The sequence below is a fragment of the Notolepis coatsorum genome (assembly GCF_963971535.1).
Source record: "Notolepis coatsorum genome assembly, chromosome: 13".
In the NCBI taxonomy this organism is placed as follows: domain Eukaryota; kingdom Metazoa; phylum Chordata; class Actinopteri; order Aulopiformes; family Paralepididae; genus Notolepis; species Notolepis coatsorum.
This window is the reverse complement of record NC_140177.1, coordinates 74,930,096-74,943,059: the sequence shown is the minus strand read 5'-3', so window position 1 is coordinate 74,943,059 and position 12,964 is coordinate 74,930,096. Positions and strand designations below refer to the sequence as shown.

General features: G+C 43.4%; 1 protein-coding gene across 1 annotated transcript in view; it reads right to left on the bottom strand.

The window, feature by feature from the left end:
- tada1 (transcriptional adaptor 1) overlaps positions 1-7,823 on the bottom strand; it is a 29,021-nt gene extending 21,198 nt beyond the window's left edge. The window contains exon 1 of the mRNA XM_084326860.1: positions 7,694-7,823. Coding sequence (XP_084182986.1) covers positions 7,694-7,767 — 74 coding nt within the window. The 5' untranslated portion in view covers positions 7,768-7,823. The remainder of the gene's footprint in view (positions 1-7,693) is intronic.
- Between the last annotated feature and the right edge of the window lie 5,141 nt (positions 7,824-12,964).

Here is a 12,964-nt window from a genome sequence, read left to right as displayed (position 1 = left end):
TTTGTTGTTTTTAAATGTGCTCTATAAATAAAGTGGGTTGGATTAATTAATTAAGTAGCCCCTTTCGTGACTGAGCCAACAAGGTTTCACTCGGCTGTGTGATTTAATTCAAGGTGGATCGCATTCGCTGTTATCGTTTGAACAACTTCAGATTTCATGGGAACTACCAATCCCCCAAATCAAGAATGTTTAAGATGAATGAAGTAAGATTTTGATTATTTGAAATATGGCCTGTGTAGACTAAACTATGCACAGAATTATGTCAGTCTACAAGGTCCGGATTCTACATGGTCCGGCAATGTAGACCTTGTACAGTGAATGTTCATGCATTTTTAAGAAGGGCAACTTCCACAAAAAAACAAAGAACTCACCAAAACATCTCAGTAGCACCTTATCTAAATTTTATTTCCCATTTTGTTTATTCATCCCAGTATCTTTCTTTCTTATGTGTGGAATTCTACAAGGCATGTAGGTGTATATGTATTTGAGGATGATATCCTTCAACACACACACACACACACACACACACACACACACACACACACACACACACACACACACACACACACACACACACACACACACACACACACACACACACACACACACACACACACACACACACACACACACACACACACACACACACACACACACACACACACACACACACACACACACACACACACACACACACACACACACACTTATCCAAAGCGACTTACAAGTTCTGTACGACAAGACAGCAAGAAGGGTACAACTCTATCAGCTGAGTAACAATGTTTATCAAAGTGTTGCGTGTTACAGTGTAGGTTCGTTTATTAGGAAAAGTGCATGACAGTAAGGTTAGTCACGTTTTTTTTTTTTTTTTTTATCTTATGTTGTGGGACGTGTACAGCACTTTCATAAACTTTGTTGTTTTTAAATGTGCTCTATAAATAAAGTGGGTTGGATTAATTAATTAAGTGAATTTTTCATGTATACGTTCGCATGTTATCCCGTGGTGAATATTGTATAGTTTCTGAGTGATCCGGGCTAATTCCTGGAAGCTGAGTTATGGAGCGCTATGTGAATTTAGCTAAAGTCGTTCGCGTTGCTCGTCTGGACACGTTACTATTTCCAAATCAAAAGGTATATAATAGGTATTATGTTTCATCATGAATGCCTCAAAGGGGGGGGGGGTCGTTTTCTGATGCTCTGATCGTCAGCAACGGCATACGTTTTGAATACTATACGTTGATCGTTGCGATCGATGTGAAATCATTGTTGGATCAAAGTAGGATTGATGTCATATAGTCCTTACCTTTACTAGGAGGTCTCCCAAAATGAATATTCCAATTGTCTGATCGCGATTTCCAGTATTGATGTCCATCGTGTCCCTGACATGAAATGGCACAAAATATGCATAAAGTGTGCTGGACGCGTTCAAAGGTGCTCTGATGAAACGTTTCACTTGTCTGGGTCCAAATTCTCCCCCCGGACCATATAAAATGTAACAGTGTGAAATAAGGTTTCAAAGGGTAGGCGATACTGCCACCTAGCAGGATTCGGGCGGCATTGGACTCTCGGATGAGTTCCAATTAGGGATGGGTACCGAATTCGGTACTTTAAAAAAGGTACCTACCGAAACACGTCGGTACTACGGAGTTATCGATTCACGTGAGATTCAACGGTGCGTACTTTCGGTACAATGCGCAAAAAAAGATGTCCGATGACGTCACGTTTTGTTGACCACAAAACGAAACCGCACGTTAATGTCAACGGCACAATACATGTTTTCAAAATCTCTTTGGGTGTTTGCAATTCATGGGGACTGGGGAGTACAGGGCTGTACGTTAACTTTTTTTGCACATAGCACTGGTGCTACAGAGGTTGATAGTTTTGCAGCACTGGCCAAAATCTTGTAGCACAAGTATAAAACGTGTTATATTTGTAACAGTCACAAATGTGCCTATTGTATTTGTGTTATTTAGTTGCAGTCAGGGAACAAACTTAACCTTTTGACTTACCAGCCATTTGGCTGGTAGATTTAAAAAAAGGCAGATTTTTTACCAGCCAAAAATTATAAATTGCTTTTTAGTATATCGCCATGTGTTATTATTACTATAATACTCTCATATGCTATTTTCAATTAATATCATAAACAACAAGGAATATTAGCATAATTTTGAGTGGACTGAAGGAATGAGTCAGCGTTAATAGTTTTAAATGCAAATAATTTATTGAAACATAGAAGTGGGGTCGGTTGGGACACACACACACACACACAATGGGGGACCCTGATGTAAACAAGACGAAAGTCTTTCTATGGTCTGCATCCCCTTAACAATTGTGTGTATTGAGCCGTACTGTATTGTACCCATTCTGCAATCTGTTAAATAAAGTTTTCATTCATTCACACTGTTTCAACTCACCACCCCCGCATCATCTAGTCTGTCTTCAAACTTCCACTCCTCTCGACACACACACACCCTTTCCCCAGTCCACACTGTCTCTATGGCTCTGCCTCTGATCAGGATTAGCTTGTTAGCTTATGCTAATGTAACGTTCATTTCGGGCGATGTGGGCATAAAGGAATGGCGATGATGCAAAGCGTGTTAGATGCATTTGACCAGTTGTGAGAAAAAAAAAACACCACAGACTTATTTCGCTTAACACTATCTACTAGCTCTGTTTCAATGTCCGCGTTCCAAACGCTGCTGAGACGAGTCCTGCAGTCACCTGCTGTGTTGTGAGCTGAGCCGAGCGGATAATGGATATGAGTCACTGCTCGCAACTCGCGGGGATATTGTTCGCTAGGGATTATGGGATTTGGTGTTTGATATATGGAGTTTTACGCAGAAGGGACATTGTATTTAATCGCACAAGACTACAAGTACCAAGTGGATAGCGGGCCATCGCACCAGTGCTATTGAAGTCAAGCCTTTCATCGCACAGACAGACGTCAGTGTCGCACGTGCGACATATATATCGCACTGTACTGCCCTGGAGTATATGTCTCTGATATCTTGGTACAGTGGGCAGGTTGTTAGAAAGTGTAGCTCAGTTTCCACGTCTGCTCTGTCTGACATGGCTGTTAGCCTAGCCACAGAGCGTCTTTAGAGGAGAGGCTCCGATTGAATCCGGGACACAATGGGACACTGGCTCTGTTCATGGTCACGAATGGATTCCAGCTTCATTTATTTACTACAGATGACAAACGTGTTGTTTCTGTTTTTCTTTTTTACATACTTGTGCCACACGGAACAACTCATCACTACAGCCCAGCATCATATTACTGTAGCCAGTCTCTTGAAACACTACTGTCTATCTCCAAACTTCCACTCCTCTCGAAATGTTCTTTTGCTATGTGCTCGCGCTGCCGCGTGGGTTTTATTTTTTAGCTGTCGGAACTCCTTCGATAGTTTCACATATTTGTAACCCGTTTAACGTTCTTAAAGGGGACCTGCATTGCTATTCCTAGCACTATTTGGGCAACTTTACACAATTTCTGAGAGTCTATTGTACGTCTGTACGTTTTTTTTATTTTTAAATGCATTGTTTTATATTTCTAATCAAGTACTCAAAACCATCATTTTTCAGCCTCAGGATTTCAGGCTGGGGGGGGGGGGACCTGCGCGCGGAGTGTTTGCACGGTGGTCTCTCTCTCTCTCTCAATTCGGGAGCAGCTCCGCGCGGCACAGTGTGTATGTGTGCTCTGTCGCGAGGGTCTATCTGATTCTCTCTCTCTCTCTCTGTCAAACCCCGTTTGGTGCGCTACAACCTCAGAGCCAATCAGATCACTGTCCGCTTACCCAGCGCCCGCTGACGTCAACATATGCCTCAAATCAGGATGACCTAATTAAATCTAGCAGGAAATGGTCTGAGCTGAATGAGAGCAATCCGCCAATATGGTATTTAGACACAAAAACACATTGATACTAGGGCTGGGCGACTTGTTCTATGTGAGATGTAGTAAATTACTATATTGTGAACATCGAGTATATGTTGTCACGTCGCGGCTGATATGAGACTTGCTTTAGTGCAGATCGTTCCTCTCATTTCATTATAGACAGACCAGCGCGGACCTTAAATTACATGCAATTGTAATTTCATTACACAGACCAGCGCGGAGCTTCAATGACATGCAATGGGCTAACGTTAGCTGATAAGTTAAACCATAATAGGCTAAGCTAACTAGCGTTAGCTCTTAGCTGCTAGCTCTTAGCTGCTAGCGTTACGACACTAGTTCCATTAGTGAGAAAAGGGGGTGGGTTATATTGATGACGCTTGTTTAAAGGTTTAAAGATAACTTCATATTTATTGGTTATTCGTTTCTTTCATCCAGTTTCAATCTCCGTGTGTTCAACTTCCTGTTTACATTAGAGTGTGACATCATCGCCTACGGCAGCTTATACGCTCAAAACGCTCTCTCTCTCTCTCTCCCTCTCTCTCTCTATCCTTCAACTCCACTCCTTCTCTGTCTTCCTTTTTTTCTCTCTCTTTGGACCTGAGATGTTAGGTTATCTCAGTAGGCATTGATGTAATACCTGAAATATTCTAAAATCATTAAGTCTGCTATATAAGCCATTATCCCTTTGTAAGGCTTTGTGTGTGATTATTATTTTCTCACAGTAGTGTATATGTGTGTGTGTTTGGCTAAAGTGAATAGAAAATACAGTACTGTGCAAAAGTCTTTGGCACCCAATAGTTTTTATATAAATTGTCTTAGATGTAAATAAAAAAATGTATTAGTGTGTTAGTAGACTACTCTTAGTACATTTTCATTTAATTATTTTTTAAAGCATCTTCATGGTTTAATAATGGAAACATATTTTGCAGGGACTTATTATAATCATCATATTGGCATGACTGTATGCATCAAAGGGTTAAATCAAGCATTTTTTAAGTGCTTTAGAGGAAATGTCAAAATATTGCGATATATATCGTGTATCGTGATATGGCCAAAAAATATCACGATATCATTTAGAGGCCATATCGCCCAGCCCTAATTGATACTAACTCCTATTACTATAATACAATGCTAGAGACTCAAAAAAGACATTTATAATACATGTCACCTTTAAGCTAACGTTAGCTAATCGCCGGACATAACGTTAGCTCCTAGGGCTACAGTGCAAGCCGGCACAACTCAGGACAGAAGAGTAGAGGATGTGACGTTGGTAAACAAGCCACACACACACCGCAGAACGGGTCTTCTCCAAAGCGGGGGAGAAGCACACCGAGTATGGTGCGAAAAGAACTGCTAGAATACTCAATCAGCAGCAGAGTAGTTCATTGCTGCTAGATTGTTTGTTTGTTTAATCAGTTGTAAAATACTTTACATCAGTAAGATGTAAATAATAATAAAGTAATAATAATACATTTATTTATTAAATATTAAGTTTGGAATTTTTTTTTTTACAACTGAGGTAGGTAGATTACATTTTTAGAGACTAAAGTACCGAAAAATGGTACCGTTGGGTACCGGTATCGATTCACAGATCGGTTCAAATGTGAACGGTACCCATCCCTAGTTCCAATGATAACACAGAGGTCCGTGAGAGTGTATATATAGGATATTAAAATCGAAAAAAAATGTATTATTACGCGTTTGGCGCTCAACGGTTGGCGAGCAAACACGTAATATTGCATGGTTGGCGCAGAATGAGTTAATTAAGAGTCAAATCCCAACGTAACAAACGAAGGTCCCTACCTGTGACTCCAGCTTAATTAACACCACAGTATCTCCACTCAATAATATCAGACCACTTCATTCTTCATGCATTCTTTTCACCAATTATTATGCTAAACCCCAAACCTCCCACTGCAACTCAACAGTCTCATTCAGACGCAACCTGCACTCCCTGTCCCCCTCCACCCGCTCTTCGGACATCCTGTCCGCTCTACATTTGAGTGAAACTCTACTCTCTGCTCTCCCCCTAGATACGGCAAACTCCACCGTCCTTTCAGCCCTCTCAACCTCCTTTGACAAGCTCTGTCCTCTCGCCAAGAAGTCTGCCAGCCATTCCACACCCACATCATGGCTGTCAGATGCAGCGAAGGAAGAAAGACAGAACCTGAGAGCGGCTGAGAGGACCCGCCTCACTGGTGACATCACTACCCATCATAACCTCTTGTTAGTATTCTCCAAAAAACATTACTGCCAAAGCCTCCTTCTTTCACCATAAGATTGAGGCCTCTGCTAAAAACCTCTGCAAACTGCATGCCACCAGCATGTCCTCTCTCCTCACTCACTTTCCTCTCTAAATCACTTGAACATGCTGTATCCAACCAGCTCAATGATTATCTATTACAGAACTACCTCCGACCTAGATCCTAATCAGTCAGGTTGGTGGTTTCAAGACTGGTCACTCCACAGAGACAGCCCTCTTACCAGTCACAGAGGCTCTTCACTTAGCAATCTTGAGCGAAAGGCCTCTCCTCTGTCCTGCTTCTCCTGGACCAGCAGCCTTCCACACATAATAGTCAACCATCAGATCCTCCTTGCATCACTCGCAGGAATGGCAGTTGTAGGCTCTGCACTGGCATGACTGTCATCCTACCTTGACAACCGCTCCTACCAAGTATCATGGAGAGGCACCCTGTCTGCCCCCCTCCCCCTACAGACAGGTGTCCTCCAGGGCTCCGTCCTTGGACCCCTCCTCTTCTCTCTCTAGACCAAATCTCTGGGTAACATTATCACATCTCATGCCTTCTAATATCACTGCTATGTCGATGACACTCAACTCTTCCTCTCTTTTCTCCCCTCAGATATCCAAGTCTATGAGCGGATCTCTGCCTGCCTGTCCGATATTTCAGCCTGGATGACGACCGAACACCTCAAACTGAACCTAAGCAAAACAGAGCTACTTCACCTGCATTGAAAAACGGCTCACTGCTACCTCCGCCAATGGTCTCTTAACTACACACACCGTCAAGACCCCTACTCAAGTTCGACACCGTTTGACGAACAATGTTACTCTTAGCTGCCAGAGTTGTACCCTTCCTGCAGACTTGTTGTACAGAACTTGTAAGTCGCTTTGGATAAAGGCATCAGATAAGGTTTCCCTACGGAAATGTGCCAATTACACAATTACACAAGCTCTCAAATTATAATTTGTCGTTACCCGAGTTAAACATAAAAGCTCACCTTTGTGTGGCTTGTCCAATTATAATGCATGCATCTCCACCAGTGGAATCAAAGATGGCCGCTTCTCACTTGCCTGTGCGCCGATGAAGAGGTGCGGCCATATTTGATTCCGCAGGAGATGCATTAGACTTGGACAAGCAATACAAATGTGAGATTTCATAGTTAATTGCAAATATTTGCAAACAATATGTTTCACTCGAGTAATGGAAAGGGGTTAAAGGATTTAAGAAAGTGTATCAAATTGACTTGATTTCGGTCATGCTAGTCCCGAACGGGGGTGAGCTAGTTAACTTACTTTTTGACGAGTACCTACGTCTTGTGCAGATATGAGGCGATGCTTAACTTAACTGTTCACGCGTGACTAACGTTATATTAAGATAGACGCAACTTTGCGTTAGATTGCTGTGTCGATGATAAACCAACGTAAACCAAGTCATTAACGTTAGACAGCTTGAGCGCACGTTAACACTACATACAGTAGAAGCAGCAGGCGCATTCAGTACTAGCATGTTGTAACCTATCTTGCAGTCGCATAATAATCCCAAAGAGTAGTACACTTACTGCTTGACATTATCACCGATTGCTTCTGTTAAATTCTTCTTTGCAATCTCAAGCTCACTTGCATGGGCGGCCATAACGATGGTTGATACCAGTGGCTCTGCCTCTGGTTGATACTAACGTTAGATCAAACGGTGTCTTCTTCTTCTGGACTTTTACGGCGGTTGGCATGTAATATTGTTGTATTACCGCCATCTGCTGTATGCTCGGAACACTCCGATCCCACAAACTGGTTTCCTTGAAGGATTGTTTCTCCCCCTGATGTTCTCTGCTATTTTTAATATATTTTTAAATGGCACATATTAAATTCCCACTTCTATCAGCTCCTCCATCATATTACCTCTTTCCCTTTGGTACCCATGTAACGGTTCTCAGTCAGAGATGGAAAAGTGACTCAGAACTGCTTTTCACCATTTATTGTCTCTCAACTGCATGTCAAGTCAAGTCAAGAGTTTTAATTGTCATGGCATACAGGTATACAATGAAATGCGGGTGGTCTTGCCCGCAACGATGTGCAATACAGTGGTACAACATATAATAGAATCAAAATGAAAAACAACATTGTGCAGTAAACAGGTAACAGGTAACATGGAGTGACATCTCGGTATCTGTACATAGAAATTTACAGAGCATATGGGACATGCTAGTTAGCTTTGGTAGTGCAATACACTGTTCCTGTTATTCTAATTTAAAGTGTCCTTTCCTTTGGCCATAAGTGTGCGTGTGTGCGACATGAGTGTGTGCCCGCTCATGTTAAAGTGTTAAGTGGCTGCTCGTGTGTGAGCGTGCACAGCGTGCGTGTCGTGTGTGTGTTCATGTGTGCTTGTGTTCAAGTTTCTTTAATAGTTGTCATACAGAAGTACAGAATACTTTTGTACAAAATGCTTCTTACTGTTGCGCTCCAGAGACTGTGCATGACAAGATAAGTATGAAATAAAAACATAGTAAAATTAGAAGAAAAAAAAAAAAGAGGTCACAGTGTTCAGTTTAGACATATGTACAATGTTCGTAGACGTAGTTACCATACAATATACAATACTGTGCAGTGTACTAATATACAATACTATATAGTGCAAGGCATAAATGGACGAGGTGCAGTTTAGGTACAATTCACAGTAGGTGTACGAGTTGTAGTGCAAATCCTTTATCAATAAATATAAAGTGTAAGTGTGTTTGTGTGATCTAAAGTGTGGAGAGTGGGTGCTGCAGTGTGTTGTTTGTTTGAGTGAGTGTGTGTGTGCGTGTGGGTGTGTGTGCTGTGTGCATTTGATGGTTGTTGCATAGTGATTATTGTTCGTTTAGCGATTATTGTTCGTTTAGCAGCCTGATGGCCTGGGGATAGAAGCTCCTTCTGAGTCTTTCTGTGCTCGCCATAAGACTCCGGTATCGCTTGCCTGACGGCAGCAGTTCAAAGAGGCAGTTGTTCGGGTGGCTCGAGTCCTTAATAATTCTCTTAGCCTTCCCCTTGCACCGCTTGTTGTAAATGTTCTGGAGGGTGGGAAGCCCCCCTCTAATTGTGCGTTCGGCTGAACGTGTCACTCTTTGTAGTCTGCTACGGTCTTGTGCAGTGCTATTCCCAAACCAGGAGGTGATGTTGCCGGTCAGGATGCTCTCTATTGTACATGAGTAGAAGTTCCTAAGGATCTTCTGACTGACTTGGAACTTCCTTAGGCGCCTGAGGAAGTAGAGGCGTTGTCGTGCCTTCTTCACAACACTGTCAATGTGTGTGGTCCATGTCAAGTCCTCGGATATGTGGGCTCCGAGGTACTTGAAACTGTTCACTCTCTCAACTGGTGCCCCGTCGATGCTGAGGGGGCTGTAGTCCTTGACCCCCGACCTCCTGAAGTCCACAATCATCTCTTTTGTTTTGCTGACGTTCAGGGAGAGGCAGTTCTCCTGACACCACTGTGACAGGTTCTCTACCTCTTCCAGGTAGGCCCTTTCGTCGTTGGCAGAGATCAGGCCCACCACTACTGTGTCATCAGCAAATTTGATGATGGTGTTGTTGTTCCGCTGTGCTACGCAGTCATGTGTGTACAGGGAGTAGAGGAGGGGGCTCAGAACACAGCCCTGGGGGGCCCCTATGTTGAGCGTGATGGATGAGGAGGTGCAGTTGCCGGCTCTTACCACCTGGGGTCTGCCCGTCAGGAAGTCCAGGACCCACTGGCACAGGTCATAGTTCAAGCCCAGGTCCCTGAGCTTGGCTATGAGTTTGGAGGGGACTATGGTATTGAATGCTGAGCTGTAGTCGATGAACAGCATTCTCACATAGTTCCCACATAGTTGTGTGTGGATAGTTCAATGTTCTGAGCACTCAATGTTCATTGTTCATGGCTCTGATGGCCTGGGGGAATAAGCTGAGCCTCAGCCGCTCTGTCCTAGTAGCTGTGGTTCGCAGGCGTCTGCCTGACCTCAGCAGCTGAAACAGGCTGTTATTGGGGTGGTGAGGGTCTTTCATTATCCTGCAGGCTCTGGATTTGCACCTCTTGTTGTATAGAACCTGCAGGGGGGGTAGTGCAATACCCGTGGTACGCTCGGCTGAGCGCACCACTCTCTGTAGGGCCTACTGTACATTGGAATACTGACATACATTTGACATGGAAACTGTACATTGGAGGAGGTTGGGTAGGGCTGTACATTGGAATACTGACAAAGCCATGCTTGGTCTTTATTGTACAACTGGGTTAGGACATTTGTAGGGGCCAGTTTTGAATTGCAGTCTCCTGTAGGTGTTCTTTAAGGGATAATGTAAGTAAGGGATAATGTATAGCTACGAGGTCATTGTCGCAAAATAATTGACCGACACAGAGTTTAAAATACCGAGCCGCCTCGGCGAGGTGTTTCAAACGTCAGTGAAGGTCAATTATTTTGCGATGATGACCGAGTATAGCTATACATTATCCCGCTTATTACATAGCTAACTTAACAATATACCTAATTCATTTGACAAATCGCAGTTGTTCTGTGGCTCTGTCAGCCCAAATAAAGTGATTATTATTATCGCGGGCAGCCCGGCAGGTGTGGCAGGTGTGTCTGGCTTCAGAACGTCCCACTCCACTGACACATGCCTTCTCTATTTAAACGACCACATCAAACAAGAGGTGGACGCGGGCAAATACTGCGGCATGGTCATGCTGGACCTACAAAAGGCCTTCGACACTGTCAATCACACCATTCTGATTGACAAGCTAAAAGCAATTGGTTTTGATAGTCTATCAGTGAGCTGGATGCAATCCTACCTACCTGGAGGGGAGAGAGCAGATGGTGGAGGTAAACGGTACCCTATCCCCCCCCCCCTCACAGTAAGCTGTGGTGTTCCACAAGGAAGCATACTAGGTCCGCTACTGTTCCTAATTTATGCAAATGACATGTCGTCAGCTTGTGACTGCAACTTGTTCCTGTTTGCGGACGACTCAGCCCTGCTGGTCTCTGACAAGAACAAGTTACAGGTTGAAAAAACCCTCAGCTCAGAACTAGGCAAAATCTGCATATGGCTCGCTGATAACAAACTATCATTACACATGGGCAAAACAGAGTCCATTCTCTTCGGTTCAAATAACAAACTCAGCAAGACCGACGGCTTCTCAGTTACAGTGGGTGACAATATTGTCACAAGGAAAGAAGATATTACCTACCTGGGTTCCCTCCTAGAGGCAAATCTTTCCTGTGACAAAATGGCATCCAATGTAATAAAAAAAGTCAACCAACGAACTCGATTCTTGTACCGGATCTCCTCACTGGTAAACAGGAATACCCTGAAGACTCTGGCAGGAGCACTCATTCAAGGGTACTACGACTATGCTTGTACCTCATGGTACCAAAGCACCTCAAAGGCGCTAAAAACAAAATTACAAACATCTCAAAACAAACTGGTCAGACTACTGCTTGACCTTACTCCTAGAACCCACCTCACCCCTGCCCACTTTGACAACCTAGGATGGCTTAGAGTAGACGACAGAGTACAGCAACTTGCAATGGGCCTGGTCTACAAGATACACTACACGACCAAGGTACCCATGTACATGTCAAAATACTTCCCAAAGGTCAGTGAATACCACGATCACAACACCAGAGGGAGCTCCACAAATCATGTTAAACCCAGATTCGGCTCAAACAAGGGACTAAACACGTTTCGCAATTATGCCACATCAATGTGGAACGCCCTACCCAAAGCTGTAAAGGAATGTGAATCACTACCCACTTTAAAAAACACTCTCAAAAAACACCTAAGGGAGACTGCAATTCGAAACTGGCCCCTACAAATGTCCGAACACAACCCCCTCCAATGTACAGTAAATTACCAAGTATGGTCTTGTCAATATTCCAATGTACAGTTTTGTTTGTACAGTTGTACAGTGTACCCCACCCACCCCACTCCTACCCAACCTCCCCCCCCCACCCACCCAACCACCTCCAATGTACAGCCCCCCCCCCCCCCCACCTACCCAATCCAATGTACAGTTTCTACATCAAATGTATATACTTTTTTTTCTGGACTCTTTTTTTATCACAAACAGTACTGTATTTGCAAATCTGGTATGTCATAAATGTATAGATGTAGCAGTACTGTCTATCTGTATGTCATGTATGTCATATATGTTACGATGAATTGAAAATGGGGGACCCTGATGTAAACAAGACGAAAGTCTTTCTTTGGTCTGCATCCCCTTAACAATTGTATGTATTGAGCTGTACTGTACTGTACCCATTCTGCAATCTGTTAATAAAGTTTTCAATCAGTCTGATTGGCTGCACTGAAACAGTGTGCGTCAGTGGGGCTTGATTACTCCAGCTGCGAAAAACAAGAATCACCGGTGGTTATCGAAAAATAATTCACCGCTGTCTGGGGCTATTGACCAATCACAAGCAAGCATTTCGGCGAATGTGAAAACGCCATGTAATAAGTAAGGGATAATGTATAGCTACGAGGTCATTGTCGCAAAATAATTGACCGACACAGAGTTTAAAATACCGAGCCGCCTCTGCGAGGTGTTTTAAACGTCAGTGAAGGTCAATTATTTTGCGACAATGATCGAGTATAGCTATACATTATCCCGCTTATTACATGGCTAACTTACTAACAATATACCTAATTCATTTTACATCGACTCGCAACACTGGTTCTGGCTCCGCTGAGTGCTCGTCCCCGGCAGCCGGCAGTGTCTGATTGCACTGATGTCAATGGGCTTGATTGCGAACAGCTGCGCACAGCGGTCATTATTGTCCCACAGCGGTCATTATTGTGTAATATCGGACCTCTGACGCACGCTATTG